At 67.7% G+C, this 19540-nt stretch overlaps 3 protein-coding genes across 3 annotated transcripts; 2 read left to right on the top strand and 1 right to left on the bottom strand.

The window, feature by feature from the left end:
- Nucleotides 1-12: 12 nt before the first annotated feature.
- DCST2 (DC-STAMP domain containing 2) lies at nt 13-4743 on the bottom strand. The gene is given in 16 exon segments (XM_090055950.1): nt 13-366; nt 657-932; nt 1114-1207; nt 1299-1426; nt 1571-1701; nt 1785-1885; nt 1995-2162; nt 2262-2426; nt 2506-2663; nt 2862-3075; nt 3248-3313; nt 3412-3493; nt 3495-3607; nt 3687-3732; nt 3734-3789; nt 3882-4743. Coding segments are annotated over 16 exon segments (2670 nt in total). The 5' UTR covers nt 4615-4743; the 3' UTR covers nt 13-227.
- Nucleotides 4744-5420: 677 nt separating this feature from the next.
- DCST1 (DC-STAMP domain containing 1) lies at nt 5421-8825 on the top strand. The gene is made up of 13 exons (XM_090053712.1): nt 5421-5475; nt 5646-5774; nt 5856-5995; nt 6130-6307; nt 6458-6601; nt 6686-6807; nt 6903-7060; nt 7280-7379; nt 7492-7587; nt 7869-7881; nt 8105-8221; nt 8359-8501; nt 8676-8825. Exons 1-13 carry the CDS (start codon nt 5421-5423, stop codon nt 8823-8825), a joined length of 1545 nt encoding a protein of 514 aa, XP_089909838.1.
- Nucleotides 8826-9356: 531 nt separating this feature from the next.
- On the top strand, nt 9357-19536 carry ADAM15 (ADAM metallopeptidase domain 15). Its single transcript, XM_090053711.1, has 25 exons — nt 9357-10038; nt 11134-11237; nt 12029-12114; nt 12236-12314; nt 12439-12512; nt 12619-12799; nt 12905-12970; nt 13081-13149; nt 13363-13532; nt 13635-13719; nt 13798-13946; nt 14058-14235; nt 14307-14399; nt 14570-14765; nt 14861-14969; nt 15049-15208; nt 15291-15362; nt 15449-15560; nt 15747-15885; nt 16021-16080; nt 16712-16817; nt 17870-17947; nt 18459-18530; nt 18751-18872; nt 18955-19536. Exons 1-25 carry the CDS (start codon nt 9357-9359, stop codon nt 18986-18988), a joined length of 3276 nt encoding a protein of 1091 aa, XP_089909837.1. The 3' UTR covers nt 18989-19536.
- The last annotated feature ends 4 nt before the right edge of the window (nt 19537-19540 follow it).

The raw sequence follows: 19540 nt of genomic DNA, 5'->3' as shown, positions 1-19540 counted from the left end.
AGCAGTGGGACATGCAAGCATAGGATCCTTGTGCAACCCCTCATGGGACACAGATTCACTGTGTGGCACTGCCAGGCCCCAGGGCTGTTTTATTGTCTCATCCGGGCCCCACTTCATCTGCAGACCATGGGGCTGGTGTTCAGGCTGGTGCCTGGAGTCTGGGCATCAGGTCTGGGTGCGCAGCTCTTGGCCCTTGGCTGCGGTGCTGGGCTGGGCCAAGGGATCCCTCAGGGGTCAGGTCCTGGTGCGGCCTCCTTCAGTGCGGCTGGCATCTCCGGCACGCTGTGCTTGGGGGTGCCTGGGCTAGGCATGGACCCTGCACTCCCGTCACTGCCCTCGGAGTGGTCCTGGTAGCTGAAGTCCAGGCTGGGGGCGGGGGGGGAGGGTGAATGAGGGGTGGGGGCAGGAGGGGCTTCTCCAGCCCTACGGTCTCTCAAGCCCCTTTGCTTCCTGGCCCAGGACCCTGCTGGGGTCCCAGTGCAAGTTTTCCCCCACCTCCCTGCCCAGGGCCTCAGTGCCCACTGGGGCCAGGCTGCTGATCCCCAGCCATGTGCCCTGATGCCAATTGCTACCCAGTCTGCAAATCTGCTCATCCAGTGCAGGTTGGGAGTTGGGACCTCCCACCCCGCTAGACCCAGCCAGGGCCTTGCCCATACCTGGAGTCGGAGCTGGAACTAAAGCTGCCCTCCTTCGCAGCCCCGGGGCTGGAGGATCCATCCTCACTGCCCCCGCTCCTGTCCTCCTCCAGCTGCGCCTGCGCCCACTGGGCCACCTCCCGGGGCAGTCGCCGGCCAGCTCTGCGGCCCTGCAGCCAGCACTGGATCCGGTGTCGCAGCAGCTGCCGCAGCCGGTGTCTCTGCTCCTGCTGCTGCCCTCGTAGTGCCCGCGCAGCCCCCAGCCACAGCCTCACAGTCTCCTCATCGCTGGAGTCGCTGTGGGCAAGGGCAGGGTTGCAGTTAGGCCCATGGGCTCCAGCTCCATCCCCAGACTTCAAGGCCCATGGACTGCCCAAGGGTCCTTGCCCCCGGGGGTAACATCCCCCCTCCCCGGCAGTGCCCTGTCCTACTTCCCCCTCTGGTGGGTCCCAGCCCCGGGGTGGGGGGATCAGCTCACATCTCCTCATCGCCATCGCCCTGGTAGCCAAGGGGCGCCATGCAGATGGAGCAGATGTTGTTCAGCGCCTGGTGGCACTCCTGGCAGTAGACTCCTGGGGAAGGCAGTTGTGAGGCTGGGGCTGGGGTGTCACCATACCAGGCTGAGGCTATGCACGGCCCCCTGGCCTCCCCACTGGCTCCTACCTCTGCAGCCAGGTGTCATGCAGGCAATGAGGTCGGGCTGGGTGCCGGGCTGGGTGGAGCACCCACAGCCTAGGCAGTACTGCTGGTGGATGCCGAGCATCCGCACCAGCCAGGCACACGGGCGCAGTCTGTGGAACAGCACGGGCTCGGTGGGAGGGTGCTTCGGGCACTGCACCTCTGCCCTTGGGGGGACCAGGAGCCCCTGGTCTCTGCAGGGTTGCTCCAAGCCCCAGCCTCGTGCTGGGGGCACAGGGGTGCTGGAGGCTCCCTACCTGGAGGCGAGGATGAGGAGTGGATGCGTGTGGCCCCCATCGGCCGCGCGCTGCCGGACTGCCCGGCACAGGGCCCGTGCCAGCCCCTCGCGCCGTGTCAGGATGTTGTTGTAGAGGAAGCAGGTTCGTTCCTGAGGCATGGGGAGGGGGTCAGCAAGGGGCATGGGGTCCAATGCTGGGGGGAGGATTCCCAGCCTGGGGGCAGGGGTTGCACCTGTTCGCGGGAGGGGTAGTACCAGGCACACAGGGCCCTGCGCACACGTCCAACGTAGCTGCCGAAGACAGCAGTGAAGCAGCACACGCCATACAGAAGCCCTGTGGGCATGGGGGTCACACCGGGCAGTGGGCACAGCAGGAACTGCTCCCACTCGCTCTGGGGCAGGGACCCCCCTTTACATGCTCCCGCCCCTGCCCCGGCAGTCACCGATGAAGCGGTAGGTCTGGTAGTTGGGCTCTGCGGGGCGCAGACGGCACCGGCGGCTCAGCACGCTGATGTTGCCACGCTGCAGGACGTCAAAGGCTGAGACCAGGTTGCGGTAGATCTCGCTGGCATAACCCGAGCCCTTCACCTCGATGCTGGCCAGCACTGGTGCTGCGAAGACAGGATGGGTGGGCCGCAGTTGGTGCAGGGTGAAAGGGGCTGGGGAACGGAGTCTGGCTGAGCTCAGGCCACCCAGTCCCCCCAGCTTACCCCTGGCGATGACCTCGCCCTGCAGCTGGTGCCGCAACAGGTCAAGCAGCCAGAACACGCCATAGTCGAGCAGGATGAGGCTAAGGCCCAGGAGCACGTGGCGCAGGACACGAATCAGCGCCAGCCCGTAGCCACGGCGCTCCCGGCGAGACAGGATCAGAGAGCCTGTGCCAGGGAGGGCCACAGTGAGGGTAAGACAGCCATGGCCAGTGCCCCCTGCACCTGCCAGTGACCCCGGCCTCACCAGGACGGATATACTTGGTGCTCTCCCGTGCTGTCAGGGGCAGGATGGTGGGGCGGCCCTGCTGCGCCCGCAGCATATCCATGACCACAAAGCGCTGTGTGATGTAGATGTTGTCGAAGGTGTCGTTGCGCAGGTACCGGTGCCGGTACCACAGAGCCCTGGAGGCAGGGGGGACGTGCAGCCTGAGCAAGGGGGCACGGGGATGTGGAGGGATCGGGCAACGAGCGTGGACACCTGGGTCCTCTCCCAGCTCCAGAAGGGCAGTTAGGTCTGAAGGGTTGGAGTAGGGAGGCAGGAGCCGGATGCCTGGTTTCTCCCCTGGCTGGGTGTCCAGGAACCAGGCAGACACCACTCACTGCAGGTAGAGGTAGAGGCCGACACAGACGGAGGCATGGGCAAAGAAGCCAAGCAGCTCGCGGGCCGGCTGCAGTCGCTGGCTCACAGCCTCCATGAGGTCCCGTGCCACCTCGGCTAGGCTGCGGGTGGCGTTGAGGCTCACGTCAAACTGGTGCACGGCCGAGATGTTAAACTCGAACTCCTGACGCACCCGGTTCAGCACCTTCAGCACAGCTGGGGCAGGAGGCGGCCAGGGATGGAGTGACCCCGGGGGAGGGGAGGGCGGTCACAGGGAGAACCACCTGCCCCTGCCCCGGGCCCCTGTTGTATCTGCGTGCCCTCCTCCACCACACTTGAAGACCCCCAGGGCAGGGTCCCCCCCCTCACCGCAGGGCCCAGCACTCACGGGCAGCAACTCTTTTGCGCAGGAAGGGCTGGATATACCAGGGGATGATACAGAAGACGAGCAGCACTGTGGGCAGCGGGGCTCTGTCAGGGGTCTAGTGCCCCCGACCTGCACCAGTCCTGCCATCCCCTGCCCTGTGCCCGCCCGAGCTACCCCACACTCACGGTTGGCCACGCCACAGAGGGGCTTGAAGACGAGGACGATGTAGCAGAGGAAGTAGAGAGCGGGGATGGCGCGCTCACACCCGGTCCTTGGCGTCATCGAAGACCCGCAGGCAGCGGCGGTATGGCGTGCCCAGCTCCTGGTTGCAGAGCTCACCCATGCCCAGCAGCCAGCGCCACACGTTGCGCAGGATCCGGGCTGCAGGGAGTCCATTGGGTCAGGGTGGGGCCAGCCAGGCCAGGCCAGAGGCATGGGGCCTGGGGCAGCCCCCACTCACCAACGTGCCGCACCGAGTCCATGACAGAGTGGAAGAACTTGCGCACAGCGGTCTCCCACCACTTTGGCCTTCTGGGCGATGGCCTTGATCTTGTTCAGCGCACCTGGGAGGGCAGCACGAGTGCCCTGTAGGGGGCTGGTCGCACGCCGGGGGGGTCCCACAGGTCCCCGTTCCATGCAGACCCCCGGGACTCACTGAGCAGCGGTTCCTGTGCCCGCTGTAGCATCTCAGCCGTTTGGTTGAGAGCGAGCTCGGCGCCGCATGACACAGCTTCGCTGGCACGGGTGAAGTTGCGCACAATGTTGGCACAGGGACCCTGCATGGCCATGCCCATCGCCAGCACCAGCAGCAGCCCCTTCGCCTCCTCTGCAGAGCATGGGTGGGAGGTGCCAGGTGAGTGAAAGGCAGGGGTGGGCCCAGGCCCATGCCAAGCCCAGAGTCCTCTGGATGGGAGCAGGGGGTGCAGGGTGCAGTGCCAGAGCCATGCAGGACTCACTGCAGGCTGGGGCAGGGGCTGGCCCGCGTGCTTGCCAGGGCAGTTCTGCAGCATGAGGCCAACCCCATGTGTGACGGGGGCTGGGTGCAGGGCGTTGTGGCGCTTACTGGAGAAGACATGGGGTAGGCCCAGCAGCACAGTAAGCCGCACCTTGCTGGAGAAGGCCATGCCCAGCCCCAGTCCCGCGCCCAGGCTGACGGTAGAGGCCAGGCAGTACCAGATGCTGTAGCTCTGCGCCAGCAGCACCATGGCCCCGTACAGGCTGGCCAGGGCCATGCCCAAGAGAAAGCCACCCATACTGCGCACCACGCCGCGCACCAGGCTCTCCTCCGCTGGGTCCCTGGGCCACCGGCGCCTGCCTGCCCCCCGCCCCCTGGGCACCAGGGCCCTGCGGAGGCGGGAGACCAGCCCCATAGGGCAGCGTCGGGGCATCGGTTTCTGCTCTGCGGCAAGGCCTGGGCTGGGAGAGATTGGAGGCAGCTGGGACCAAGCCCCACAGCAGCTGTCCCAGAGGCCTCCCAGCCTTGGCTCCCCCAGCCCCAGGCTGGCACCATCCACTGGCTCCTACCAGCTCGGCACTGGCACCCGTGGGGCTGGGGCAGGGTGGAGGGAGCTGGCACGGGCAGTGGGCACCGGGTGTGGGGCTGCTCCTGCACCACATCACAATGGGGCAGGTTCCACCCATGCGGCATCACGGCCTGTTGCCAGGAGACAGCATCACTGGCCACGCAGCGCCAATGGCATCGCCGGCTGCACCGGGAAGGCCAAGGCGGAAACCACCCAATACAAGTCAGTACGCCCTCCCCACCGACCCCAGCCCCCCACCTCAGCCCTGAAGTGGGGGCCCTGGCATTGACCCCCCTGTGCACAGCCTTGAAGCGCGCCGTGTGCCGCTTGCTGCCTGCCTGCTGTGCCCGCTTCCTCTGGAGCCGTCCAGACCAGTTCCGCCCCAGCAAGTTCCTGCTGGGCGCCGGCATTGGGGGCTGCCTTGCCCTAGGTCAGTCTGCCCCGGCTGTGAGGGCAGTGTGGGGCTGAAGGCCTGTGGGTATGGGTTGGGGAGGCAAGGCTGGGATGGGTGGGGGTCATCCCTCAGCTCTTGGGGGGCACTGCCCTGATGCCATGGGGATGGGCACAGGGAAGGACAGCCATGCACTGGAGGGAGGTGGGGGCTGCCACCCAGGATAGGGTGGGGGTCCCAGCTCCCAGATCTTGGCCCAGGCCTCTCTCAGGTCCTTATCATGCCCATGAGCATTGAGGAGAGCCACAAGGTCCAGCTGACGTACGGACTGGCAGGTGAGTGCTATGGGCGGGGGCTGCCCCAGGTGCGGGGGTTCCTGGTGCAGTGATGCCCTGTGGAGTGGGATGTGGGGGTCAGTGCTCTTGGCTGCTGTGCTGGGGCCTCCAGTGGGCCCTGAGAGGGGACAGAGAGGGACACCCCTAACTCTGATCTGCTCCCACCACAGGCATCAGTGCCCTGGGCTGGGGCATCTCGCCGCACTTCCGCTGCACCAGCCTCCTCCTTGTCCCCAAGTTCCTGGGCAAGGAGGGGCGACTCTACGTGCTCACCTTTGTCCTGGCCGCTGTCTACGATGGTAAGGACCCCCACACAAGGCCCTTCAGGTGCCATGCTTCCTGCCCCCCCATGCCCATGGCAGTGATCTTGGCCCCCCCAGGCCCCATCGCCAACCTGTGGCACAACCTGGAAGAGGTGGTGCGTTCCATGGGCTGCACTGTGGAGCTGCAGATCAACCACAGCCGGAAGATGTGGCATGTGTCCACGGCTCCCATGCGCATGGTGCTGCGTGACATGGTGGTGAGCAGGGAGGGGGCAGGACCCCTTGGGCTCACGGAGCCCAGTGCAGGGGCTGAAGCATCTCTGGCTGGCAGGGGATGGAGCTGCTTTGCCCCCATCACACTCATCCCAGTCCCTGTGCCTGTCTCCGGCAGAGGAGCGGGCGCAGACTCAAAGAGGAGACGCAGAATGTGTCCCGCACCTTTGCGGGGTTGAACGAGCAGGTGGCCAGCGAGGAGGGCTATGACCTGCAGCAGCCACGCGGGCGCCTGCCCCGCCATGCCCTCAGCACCCAGACGCTCTATGAGATGAAGACCCGAATGCGCTGCAAGTGTTAGTGGGGGGTTGTGATGTGCATGCAAGGGCTCAGGGGCACACACAGGGGCTGGCAGGGGAATTCACACTGCACCATGCCCACCCTGGACATGGGAGCAGGAGGCGGCTGGGCTGGGCCGGCCCCGGCAAAAACCCCTTGCCCTGCAGATGTGATTGATAAAGCCATTGAGCGCTGCCAGGCCTGGTTTGACACCAAGCACGAATCCTGCATGCGGCACATTGTGGTGCCACTCATCAGCCACCTGCTCTGCCTGCCCATGAAGTTCAAATTCCTCTGCCACGCTGTCAAGGGTGAGGCGCCAGCCAGCTGAGCCCCATGGGGTAGGGGGTGCTGGGGTCCCGTGTTAAGACCTGGCACCCCGTCCTCCCCCACAGTGATTTACATCTGGTGCCGGGACCGCATTCCTGTGGAGGGCAACTTTGGACAGACCTATGACAAGGTGAACGACTCTGTCAACCACCTGCAGCAGGACTTCAGTGCCCAGCTGGTCATCCAGGTGCGGAGCCCCCCCTGCCAGAGCCTGGCCACAAGTGCCTGGGGCTCTGCAGAGCCTGAGGCCCCAAGGCCAGCACTGACCCCCGCCCTGGCCAGGAGGAGCACCAGGACATGCTGGTGGGTGTGAACATATCACGGGAGCATCTAGTGGCAGAGGTGACGGCCACACTGCGCTGGCACAGTGCCCAGCTAGGCACCGCCATGGCCGTGGTGCGCGTCCTGCTCTCCTGCACCTTCATCTTCATCTTTGTCTCGTGAGTGCTCACACAGGGGTGGAGCAGGGTACAGAGGCAGGTCCTGTCTGGCTCCAGGGCCTGGGACCCCCCCTGCCCTGCTGGCAGAGCTGTGCAGGAAGCTGTGGTAACCATGTGCAGTCCACAAGTAGGAACTGCGGCTGCTCCTGGAAACAGGGGCTGAGACCTGTCTGTGTCGCCAACCCTGGAGGGCTCTGGTGCCACCCCTGCTCTCCCCAGGGCCTTCTCCTACACAAACCAGTACAACCGCAACATCCGCTTTGACAACCTCTACATCACCACCTACTTCCGCCAGATTGATGCCCGGCGCAAGCAGCAGGTGAGGCCATGGCCCAAGGGCAGCACCGGGTCACAAGGGAGGGGAGCTGTGGACAAAGGACACAGCCCGGCTTGCATCCATGGGACCAGCCCCGCTCCATCTCATCTTGAAGGAGAAGCGCACGCTGCTGCCCCTGCGCCGGGCTGAGCTCTCCAGTGTTGTCTTCCCCTGCCGGCTGGCCTTCCAGGTGCCTGAGCTGCAGAGCATGGTGAGCAGGCACGGGGCGGCATGGGCATGGCTCTGCCAGCAAAAGCCCAGCCTGGCAACACCAGGCTGTCACTGGTGGCACTCAGGGGGCTGGGGCACTGGGCTGGGGGTAGGGGGGCTGGACCTGTGGTTTGGAGGGGCAGGGGGGTGACAGCCACACTCCCCCAGGTGCTGGAGCTGCTGGACTGCATCCCGCCTCTGCTGTTCCTGCTGCTGGCCTGGGGCCTGGATCACGTGCTGTACACCTCGCTCAGCATCATCCAGCACCACTCCTTTGTGCAGTACTCCTTCCATAGTGAGTGCCTGCCCTGCAGCCCAGCACGGAGGCTGCCCCGGTCCCACAGCCCCATTGGCAGGACAGGGGCAGGGCCCCACCTCCTTTAGCTGTAAATGCCCTGCCCAGCCATGAAGGCACTTGCCAGCAGTGGCCATCACCTGGGGCAGGGCCTGCCCACAGCCCCCAGGACGCCCCATGTTCCCGGCACTGCCACGCTGACCACCGCTCCCCACCACCGCAGGCAGCCACCACTTGGAGGTGCGGGTCGGGGGAAAGTCACTGCTGGCTCGGCTGCTGCGCAGCACGATTGGGGCCCTGAACACGTCCTCGGAGACAGTGCTGGAGTCCAACAACCTTGGTAAGCAGATGAGGGGACCCCTTCCCCCCATCAGGCCTCTCTGCCTGGCACTGGGATCCAGGGCCACAGAGGGGCCAGTGTTGTCCTGGGGGTAGGGTCAGGGCCCTCAGCATCCCTCTGCCTCTGTCTGCGCCCAGCCTGCCTGCCGCAGCCCCGGCGCATGGAGCAGGGCGACTACATGACCAGCTGTCTCCCACTGGGCGTGTTGGTGCTGCTGTGCCTGCTGCAGGTCTACACCCACCGCTTGCGCCGCATCATCGCTGCCTTCTTCTTCCCCAAGGTGAGACCCTGCCCCCCGGCTCCATCTGGGAGGCTGATCCCTCCTGGCCAAGGCATCACATCCCGCTGCCCCCTGCATCCTGGGGGCTGCCCTGAATCCCTGGCTGAGCCCACTCCCCTGGGGCAGCCCCAGGTCCCCGTACAGCTGCACTCACACTGCCCTGTGCCCGGGCAGCGGGAGAAGAAGCGTGTCATTTTCCTCTACAATGAGATGCTGCAGAAGCGCCAGGCCTTCCTCCAGCGGCAGCGGCGGCGGGTCACGCAGCATGCCCAGCACTGGGGCCTGGTGAGTGCAGACACTGGGTTGGGCATGGAGGAGAGCTAGATGCTGCGGGGTCCACGGGGCTGGGGCTGGGGGTATCAGGGACCCTGAGGGGGAGCAGCACGTGGGTGGGCAGGGGCATGCGTGCCTGTGCAAGCACCTGTGCATCGCACCCTGTGGCGCCACTGCCACCCAGGGTCGTTGATGCTGGAGTCCTCACTCACCCATGGCAATTCGAGCTGCTCTGGTGCCCACATCCTGAGGCCTTGCCTACCTGTGCCTGCTCTTGCCCAGCTGGGAGTGCCCATACTGACCTACATGTGCTCAGTTGCCCATGCATGGCACAGGCCTGTGCATCGTCTGCCCAGCTGTCATGCAGCCCAGGGGGCACCTTGTGTCCTGCCCAGCCCATCTTTCCGGAGGGAGCAGCTCCCACCACAGCAGAGCTCTTCTGCCCGCTCCGATCCACTGGGCTCTCTCCTGCCCTGGGGCAGCAATCAGGCCCAGCCCCAGGCAAGCACAGCCCTTGCCCAGGCTGCACCTATCCCTGCTGCAGGAGCCGCCCGTGCTGCGCTGGTGCCCCCGGCTGCGCCAATGCCCACTGCTGCGCCGGTTGCTGCGCCGCCGCTGCGTGCTGTGCGGTTCGCCCGAGGGCCCCAGTGCCCACACCTGCCCGGCGCCCTGCGGTGCCCAGTACTGCCGACCCTGCTGGAGGGACGTGGGCCAGGCCTGCCTGGCCTGCGCCGCCGACCCCGGGCCGCCCTCCGGGGACAGCAGCAGCGAAGACCAGATGACCTACGCGGACTGAAGCGTTCAATTAAAGCGCTGCGGCTCCGAGTGGGGAGGAGCACGTGTGTCGGGCCGGGGGGGGCCGGGTCCAGACCCCGCTGCGGGCTGCGCGCCCCGGGCCGGGCCGGGCCGGGCGGGGCGGGGCTCACGCTGGGTGTCGCCCGCGGAGCCTTGGCAGCGGCGGCGGCGGGCGGAGCCGGCGGAGGTCGGGCAGGAAGTTCCCTCCACGGCCGCGCCGCAGCTGCGGGGCCGCGGCTGGTGCAATGCGAGCCGGGAGGGCGGGGGCGGCGGGGCCGGGGCCGCACTCGGCCGGAGCCGCCTGCTCGGGGCCGGGGCACGGAGGCAGGTGCGGCCGGGCCGAGCCCCGTCATGGGCCCGCGGCTGGTGGCGGCGCTGGCGCTGGCGCTGCTCCTGCCGCTGCCGCTGCCCCGCGCGGAGCCGGAGCCGGAGCCGGAGCGGGCGCCCGGCGGGACAGCGCCGCGCGCAGGTGAGGGAGCGCGGGGCCGGGGCCGGGGCGGGGGCGCGGGGCGAGCGGCCTCCGCCTGCCTCAGTTTCCCTGCCTGGCGCTCTGCGCGGCCGCTGCAGGTGCGGGCCGGCGGGGATGCGGCGCTGCGGGGCAGCACCCGCCCGGACCGTGTCTGCGGGGCAGCACGAGTGCCCGGAGCCGGCCCGCACGGACCCCCGCCCGCCGCCGCGTCTGCCTGAGTCTGCCGGGAGCCTTGGCCGCCGCGGGGGCAGCGCGGGGCTTGCTCGCAGCCCCGGGGGGCACCGGCCCCGCCCCCAGGATGCTGCCCTTTACCTCCGGGCGGGCAGGGCACTGCTGCCCCCGATCCTGGACCCCGCGGCCCATCCCTGAGTGACTCTGGGGGGGCGCTGCCCAGGCCCAGCCTCTGCAGGATCCAGCCCTCCCCCGACCCCCAGCCTGCATGCAGGGCTGCCAGGAGCAGCCCCCTCTGAGTTGGCTGCACTGGTGCCACAGTGGGGTCTCGCCCCCCTCCTGCAGGGCCCTGCAGCTCCTGTCTGCTGGGGGGGAGGAGTCCTCCCTGGGGGCGGCAGTGGGCAGCCCCATCCTCCAGGGCTCCCCTCCAGGGCACCAAAGCCCCAGCTCATGGCAGTGGGGGTGTTTTCGGCTGCCCCCTAACCGGGAGTGTTGGTGTTGGTGTCCTGTGCACCTCCTGCTCTGGACCCTCCTGCCCCTGCTCTGCCTGGGCCCTTGGGGAGGGGCAGATCCAGGTTTGGGCAGCGGGGCTTGCAAGGAAGGCCGTGGCCATGGGGGGCATGGGGCTGGGCTGGAGCATCTGATATGGAGATCCCTGCCCCTGCCCTGACCTGACCCCGCAGCTCCGGGTGCAGCTATGGGCAGGAGGGAACCTTGGGAGACCCCCATCCTGCCCTCAACTTGTGCCAGGGGTGCCGTGGTGGGCGCTTGCCAGGGGCTGGGCCCTGCCCCATCGCTCCCACGCTCGCCCAATGCCTTCATGTGCAGGCATGTGCGGGCGTGTGCCAGCATGTGTGCGACACCTGGTGTGGGCAGGCACTGGGGCCTGAGGGGCCGAGCTGACAGTTCTGTGCTCACCCCAAGCAGGTGACACCCGGCGGCTCCACGATGAGCTGATCCACTACTGGCATGTGATGCCCTTGGTCCAGCAGGGCAGTCGGATGCTTGGCTTGGCAGAGGTCATGCAGGTAAGAGCCCCACTGCAGAGCTGCTCTCACCCCCCTCCCCCACCTTCCTGCAGGGTCCTCACGGACCCACCCCTGGGGGCAGCAGGGAGGCCCGGTGACCGCGTGCCCTCCCCGACCGGAAGGGCCGGCCCAGCCTGGCCACGGAGAGCTTCCCCAGTGTTTCCTGCACCAGGAGGAAGCTGGGGGGGGGGGGGCCTGGACAACACCCACCCCCTGCACAATGTGTGAGCAAGGGAGCGCCCTTCCTGCCTGGATAGGAGGGATGAGGCTCGGGGACCCCACCCCCCATGCCAGGGTCCCCTCCCACAGCTCTGACCCCTGAGCACCCAGCTGGTTCAGGCCCCCCCATCACTGGGAGCCTGCAACTAGTGCCCAAGGCCAGTTGGGAGGTTCAGGGGGTCCAGAGCACACGGGGCCAGGCCAGACCAGGCTGCTGGGCACTGACCCCGATGCTGCCAGCACCAGGTGTCAGCAGGAAAGGGCGGAGGTGCCTGATGGGTGGAAGTGCTGCCCCCTCCCCCCCCACTCCCTGCCAGCTCCCCTCCACCCCTTGCTTCCTTCTCCTCCCGCCTCTGCCTGCGGCTGTTTCCTGCCCACATCCCACATGCCGTGGCCCCAGGCTGCCCCTGGCCTGCCCCCACGTGCCTCGCACGTGCCCTTGCCCTGGAGTGGATTGGGGCCCGAACCCAGAGGGAAGCCCTGTGTCTGACCCCCTGGCAGCCTTGGGCTTAGAGGCAAGTCCCAGGTGGGGGTGTGAGTACCGCCATCTCTGCCCTCTGTAACCTCCCCAGCACTGGCAGGAGGGGTTCCCAGCCCAGCTGCAGGTCGCCCTGGAGCTGGAGGGAGCATGGCTGGAGCTGGAGCTGGAGCAGAACCGGTGAGCTGGGGGCATGGGTGCGGGGAGGGTGCATGGCCTTACTACCCAGGGTGGATTGGCTGGATCCTGGGGGCAGGGGGCACGTGAAGCCATCAGCCGGGTTCTCACTGTCCCCACACAGGGAGCTGACTTTGGGCACCCGGGCTCTGCTGTACTACCTGCCCAATGGCATGCGGGCCATGCAGGACTTCGGCACCCAAGTAGGTTTGAGGGTGAGGAGGGCATTATGGGCTTTTTCAGGGCAGTGCTCTACTTTGGGTCGGGGGCCTAGCCCCAGCCTCCCCGCAGAGCTGCAGCTGAACTCTCCATCCCTCTCTGCCACAGAACTGCTGCTACCAGGGCCGCGTCCGGGGGCATCCAGGCTCCAGGGTCAGCATCTGTGCCTGCACCGGGCTTAGGTAGGGGATCCCCTGCCCTGCCCCCTATCCTGCCTCCCCCCATGTCAGTCTTGCCCCCGGGACTGCACCTGGTCCCTGACACCTGTCACCCTCCTCCACCTCCTAGTGGCTTGGTCGTGGTGTCCCAGAACAGGAGCTATGGCCTGGAGCCCAACCCTGCAGGCCCCCACTGGACCCACCTGGCCTACCGCACCCGGGACGTCCGGCTGATGCCACGGGCCTGCGGGCTGGGCCCCCCCAGCTCTGAACAGCTGATGCCAGATATGGAGCAGCCTCCGCTCCAAAGGGTACGTGGTAGGGAGGCTCTGTTGCCTTGTCTACAGGGGTGGGCTGCCCCCGCACTTGGTCCCTGCATCACGGGGAGCTGTCCCCCTCACTGGCTCTCACCACAGGGCAAGCGGGCAACAATGCCGGAGCAGCGCTTCGTGGAGCTGGTGATGGTGCTGGACCAGGCGGAGGTGAGTGGTGCTGGCTGGTCCCTGGCCTGCCCCAGCTGAACTGTGCCTGCCCCAGGCATCTGGGTGCTGCCGCCCCCCCACCCTCCCATGATGCTGTCCTGTGCCTGCAGTTCCGGCTGTACCCTGACCTCAAGCGGATCCAGACGCGCGCACTCGAGATCACCAATCAGGTGGACATGGTGAGTGCCCCAGGCTCCCCCAGCCCTGCCAATGCCCTAGGTCCTAACCCTGCTGCCCACAGCAGCGCAGTGTTGAGGTACAGTGCAAGGCAGTGCATGCAGGCAGTGGCTGCCAGGGGCACAGCTTTCCTCCCTGCAGTATCCCCTGCTCTTCACCCCATGCAGGGTAGCCCCAGTCCATGGGGTCCTGAGCCCACCCTCCCCTCTTCCCAGTTCTTCCAGCCCCTGGGCATCCGTGTGGCGCTGCTGGCGGTGGAGGTGTGGAATCAAGGTGACCCCATTGCTGTAGGACCCAGTGCCCGGGCCACGCTGGAGCGGTTCCTGCAGTGGCGCCAGACGGACCTGCTGCCTCGGCTGCCCCATGACAATGCGCAGCTGCTGACGTGAGTGGGGGTGCAGGCGTGGGACGTGCCAAAGGGCACAGGGACTGCGTGTCACCCGCAGAGGGGGCTGCATGTCACCCTTATGCCCGCACTGTCTTCCAGGGGCACAGCCTTCACAGACACAGACATAGGGATGGCATCCCAGGGCTCCATGTGCTCTGCAGCCCGGTCCGGTGGGGTCAGCGTGGTTAGTACCTCCCCTTCCCCTGCCCCAGCTGGGGCTCCCATGCTCCCCACCCCACACTGAACCCCCATTTTCTTGCAGGACCACTCCATTAGTGTCCTGGCTGTGGCCTCCACTGTGGCCCACCAACTGGGCCACAGCCTGGGTATGGGGCACGATGGGCCAGCACGGGGCTGTGAGTGCCCCGGCCCCTACCAGGACCGGAGCTGCATCATGGAGCCACCCACAGGGTGAGCATGCTGCAGGCAGGGTGCAGCATTCAGGCTCAGGCGGGTGCTGCGTTTGGGGTGGGAGGTTGCCCAGTTCCTCCACTCTTGCTTACAGGCTGCTCCCCCTGCCAGGCTGATGCCCGGGCTGAGCTTCAGCAGCTGCAGCAAGCAGGACCTAGAGCACAGCCTGCGCCAGGGTCGGGGCTGGTGCCTTTTCAATGTGCCAGAGCCCCGGAGCCTGGTTGGGCGCCCGCGCTGCGGCAACCGCTTCGTGGAGGAGGGTGAGGAGTGCGACTGTGGCCTGCAGGAGGTATGTGGCATGCTCTGGCCCCCGCTTCCCTCCCCACCGGCCCCTTGCTTATGGTGCCCCTCTGCCCACAGGAGTGCGCTGACCCCTGCTGCAATGCCAGCACCTGCCAGCTGCTTCCCGGGGCCCAGTGCGCCACTGGTGCTGCCTGCTGCCAGGACTGCCAGGTGAGCAGAGATGGGGCCAAGCCTGTCCTTGGTGGGGGGGGGGTCCTGGGCCCCTCTGTGGGGTGCAGCACCTGAGTATGCTGAGCAGCCCTGCAGAAAGCCCTGGGAGCTGCCTGCCCTGGCAGTGGGGCCAGCCTCTGATTCACCCCCTCCCTTCTCCCCTCCCACAGCTGCGCCCAGCAGGCACCACATGCCGGGAGCCACGGGGAGAGTGCGACCTGCCCGAATTCTGCGATGGGCTTTTGGGGCACTGCCCTCCCAACGCCTACATGCAGGACGGGCAGCTCTGTGCGGGTGGCCAGGCCTACTGCTATGGGGGTGTCTGTGCCACCTATACAGGGCAGTGCCAGCAGCTGTGGGGCACAGGTAAGGGGAGGGTGGGATGGGGGGCAGGAGGCTGGTTCAGGGCAGGCAGTGCGGTTGTCTCCCCTGGCACTCACAGCTCTGCTGTCCCGGTGCAGGTTCTGTCCCAGCCCCAGCTGCCTGCTTGGCCTCCCTCAATGCTCAGGGCAGTGAGCATGGGCACTGCGGGCAGCACCCCAACGGCACCTACATCCCTTGTGCCCCACGGTGAGTGCCCCCTCCCTGCTCTGACCCCATCCATCATCCGTCCATCCATCTGTCCATCCCATTGATGTCTGTCCTGCAGGGATGTGGGCTGTGGGCGGCTGCAGTGCCAGGGGGGTAACGCCGCAGCTGCCCGGGGGAATGGGACCAGACAAGACTGCAGGGCAGCCCCCCTGCCCCCAGGCAGCGACGTGAGTGACCTGGCCATGGTGCTGCCTGGCACAGCCTGCGGCTCTGGGAAGGTGAGTGGGGTAGGGGTGGGGGCGGGTACAGCTGTGGCACGGGGGCTCCGTGCACTCTCCTGATGCTCTAATACCTTCACAGGTGTGTCTTGAGAGCCGGTGCCAGGACGTCTCCGTGCTGCAGGTGTCGGCGTGCCAGTGCCATGAGCATGGGGTGAGCCACAGGGCAGGGACCCGAGTGAGGCAGCTCAGGGGAGCCCCAGTGCCAGGCTTGGGCTCAGGCTCCATGTTGTCCCCCAGGTGTGTAACAACCTTGGGCACTGCCACTGTGAGCGGGGCTGGGCCCCCCCCAGCTGCGAGAGCCCCGGGCCGGGGGGCAGTGTGGACAGCGGCCCCCTGAGCATGGAGGAAGGTACAGCGGGGCAGGAGCTTCATTGCTGCGGGGGAGGTGTAGCCCGTGTGGTCAGCTTGCTGCCATCACGCCGGGTCCCTGCTGGGCACAGGGAGGAGAATGGGGCTTTGTGTGCGGCCCTGGGTCAGCCCTGCGGGGAGGCTGGCGGCTGGTGCCTGCATGTCCTGATGGGCTGTTCCTTGGCAGGGGGCAGCGCCGTGCCTGCCGCCCTGCTCCTCAGCGCCATCCTGCTCCTGGCGCTGGTGCTAGGGCTCTGCTACGCCAAGCGCGCTGGCCTGCACAAGCGCCTCTGCCAGCTCAGCAAGGGCACCAGCTGCCAGTACAGGTAATGTCCTTACCCCATGCTCCCCACAGCAGGCCACCTCCTCCATGTCCCTAGTGAACCTCGAGCAGGTCCAGGACCCCCCCCCCCATAGGGTCTGGGCACCAGGATGCAATACTGACTCTCTTCTCCCTGCAGCACCGAGGCCGAGACCCGGGTGCAATTCCTGGGTGCCGGAGTCTCAGCTGATCAGAGCCGGTAACATCCGTGCCGGGGGGGGCTACAGCTGCCCCCCTCAGCAGCTTCCTCCCCCCAGCCTGGGTGCAGGGCTGCCCTCAACCCCCGACCCTGCTTCTCAGAGGGGCCCGGTGGCTGCCCTCCCCATTGCTGTGCCCTGCCCTTGGGGTCAGTGTATCAAGCCCCCTGCACAGTCCCAGAATTAGACCTGGGCAGGGGGTTCATCTGGTGGTCTCTTCCTGGGGGCCCATGGAGGTCTCTGAGAAGCAGGATGCTGCTGTGTCCCATGGCTTGAGGCTTAACCACGCTGGTGGCTGGGTGTTGGGGTGCTGTGCTGTGCTGCGCTGTGCTGCGCCGCGCCGGTCCCCCGTCCTACCCTCCCTGGATATGCCCACCCAGGCTGGCCCAGTGCCTTTGGTCCTACATCAGGTGCAGGCATGGACTGCCCCTGTCACGTCTGTGCCCCGGGGTCAGCTTCCAGAGTGCAGGGGCCAGTGAAGGTCCTCATCAGGCCCCACCTCTTAGAGCAGGGGCAGGAATAGTACCCAGGAGTCCTGGCTTGTGGAGGGACTGTCCCCGGCAGCCCCCCAGCTCAGGGAAAACCAGTGCCAGGCTTCCACTGCCCCATACTTGAACCCATGTCTCCCTGCAGGATCTCCCAGCCAGAGCTGCAGTGCCCCAGCCAGGCCCCCCCTGAGCGCCCCCGGCCCCCACAGTGGCGCCAGAGCACAGAGCTGCAGGTCATGCACAGTAGCACGGTAAGTGTGGGCCCCGCAGTGACCCCCGCCCAGGGGGAACACCACTGCTGGGGCTGCAGGTAAGGTGGGGGTGTGGGGGAGGCGGCACGCACGGCTGATGGGCTAGGGCGCCGTGACAGGGTCTGGAGGTAGATGCTACAGGTGATGGGTGCCAAGGGCAGGACGCTGTGCGTGATGGGGCTGGGGGTGGTGGGGGGTTGCCTGTGCTGGGGTCACAAGGGCTGGGTGTGCAAGGCTGTAGATGAAGGGGGTGAAGAGCCTGCGCCACAGGTGATGGGGGTGCCTTGGGTGCGTGTGATGGGGGGGCGATGGCATCACTGCTGCCGTGAGCTGGATGGAGTTCTTAGAGGGGCCCAGCAGCCTGCACCCAGCTCTGCCTGTGGCTCCCTGGGGGCCCAAGCCTGTGTGGCCTCGTTCTCCACATGACTAAGCAGACCCCAGGCCGGGGGAGGCTCAGCCCTCTCCGCCAGCCCAGCCCTGCAGCTGCATCGTGGCAGGGGGAGCCCAGCGCTGGGGTGGGGGCTCCCTAGCAGGCAGCACTGTCTGTGCCCAGTGTGGCACTGCCCAGTCAATGCCCACTGCCTTGTGTGGGTCCCCACTGTCTGCTCTTCGCTGCCTGGACCCATGCTGTTGCCCTCCCCGTGGGGGCTGCCCTGCAGCAGGGGTAATGAGCCCCCAAGCCCCCTGGGCACTGTCTGCACCTGCCCTGGTGCCTGCTGCTGCCCCCATGGTACCAGAAGGGCCCTGCCCAGACACTGGCCCTACTGTCACTTCCAGCCTCCTCGCTGTGCTCTCAAGGGACTCCCCCAGCAATGGCCCGGGGGTCCCTTCTCCCACCGGCTGCAGGCCTCGCTGCGGGTACCCTGTGGGACAGACCTGAGCTGGAGCCGGATCCCCGGGTGGGGGTTGGGGGTCAGCGCTCTGCTCTGGGCTGTGCCGTGGGGGGGTCTGTCGTGCTGCCTCTCACAAGCTGCATGGCTCGCACTGACCGCACGTCTGTAACTGCCGCTGCATGCGCCCGTCTGCCGCGCGTCTCCACCTTCTCTCTGCAGCCTGCCCCCCTCGGCGCTGCCCGGCCCGACCCGCCCTCCAAGCCGCTCCCGCCTGACCCGGTGCCTAAGGCATCCCAGGTAACGGCCCTCGGCCCAGCAGGGGCAGGGACACACCGGCTGCTCTCGTTTGTCCCATGAGGCTTCTGCATGACCCTCACGTGCATGCTCTCACCTGGCCGAGGGCGGGCGTTCGGGGGGCTCATCCCCCAGCTCCCACCACGGCGGATCCAGCTGCCTGCTCCCCAGGGTACCGGCTGCTCTAGGTACGCTGGGGTCAGACAGGGACAGGCCTGCAGGGCACAGCTGCCCCTCCCGCTGCTCTCCTGGCGCCAAACCCTCGCTTGTCCTGGACCTGACACCGGCTGCAGGACCTGGCACTGTCCGCAGGAGCACGGTGCTGGAAGCCTTCCCTCGTGTGGCCCCGGGCATCACTGCCCCTCAGTCTGCCAGCACCCAGAGCTCCCAGCCCCGCAGCGCCCCCGGCATCAGCCCCCCCTCTGCCAGGCCCTGTGCTGGGAGGCAAGTCCGGCCCCTCCCTGCAGACCCTGCGGCCATGCCGCCATCTCACTGAGCCTGCTCTCTCTGCCAGGCCAGGGGCTCGGACAGGCCACCCCCCCCCACGCGCCCGCTTCCTGCAGACCCTGTGGTGAGAGGCACTCAGGTAACCGTGGCACCACCGCGGGGCTGGTGACGGTGACAGTTGTACACGCGTGTGGAGGGTCCCACCGGGGCAGCAGAAGGCAGCAGCACGGGCACAGGCAGGCAGGGTGCCCACATGGGCACACAGGGCAGGGAGGGAGCAGGCGATGGACTAGCTCTGTGCCCTAGTCTGGCCCTGGGCGCTCCCACCCTCCGTGGCTCAGGCCGGCTTCTCTCCGCAGGCTCCCGGTCCCGCCAAGCCACCCCCACCCCGGCGGCCACTGCCCTCCGACCCGGTGGGGGTCCTGGGCGAGGTGCCTGCGGTGCCTTCCTACGGCCCCCGCGTCCCGGTGTTGCCATCCAGGTGAGTGCTGAGTCCCTCGGCCGGGTCCTGCCCGGGGTGGGCGTCACGGCTGTTTGCTACCGCCTGTTTGATCTGTCCCCAGGCCGGCGCCCCCGCCCCCCGCTCCGGACCGCTGACGCCCCCGCGCCGCCCGGCTCGGCCCCGCCGCCTGCTGGACTCGCCGCCCTCCGGGGCCCCGTCCGGTCTCCCGCAACCGGGGCAAAGCCCGTGGGCACCGCGGAGCGCTGTTGGCGGTGCTCTACAAGCTGCAATAAAGGGGATGTGCACCGGGCCGGCGTCTCCTCCTTTGGGAGCCGGGCGGACCTGACCGAGGGGCCCCTGGAAGCCCGAGCCTGCCCGGATGGGGACGTCGGGAACTACATTTCCCAGCAGGCCGCGCGCGGCTGGGCATCATGGGGCGGGGCCAAAAGGAGGCTGGCTCCACCCTGTCCCGGGCTGGGCTGCGCACGGACTGGCTCGCGGCTGCTCCGTGGGTGGGCTGTGAGCAACGCCCCCCTCCCCCCCTCACGGCGGGATCCCGGGCCTGAGCCTCCGCCTGCTCCACCCCCGGGCCCCACTCCCAGGGCCCCGGTGCTGAGCCCCCCGGAGCGCCCCGGAGCGGCTTGGGGCCCGGCGCCTCCGGCCCCCCAGCCGCGGGGCAGAGCCCGTGCGGGGGCGGCTTAGCCCTG

Source organism: Crocodylus siamensis, chromosome 6, assembly GCF_052110815.1.
Source record: "Crocodylus siamensis isolate JL-2025a chromosome 6, ASM5211081v1, whole genome shotgun sequence".
In the NCBI taxonomy this organism is placed as follows: Eukaryota; Metazoa; Chordata; order Crocodylia; family Crocodylidae; genus Crocodylus; species Crocodylus siamensis.
Note: the sequence above shows the minus strand (reverse complement) of the source record. Positions and strands in the feature narration are given on the sequence as shown.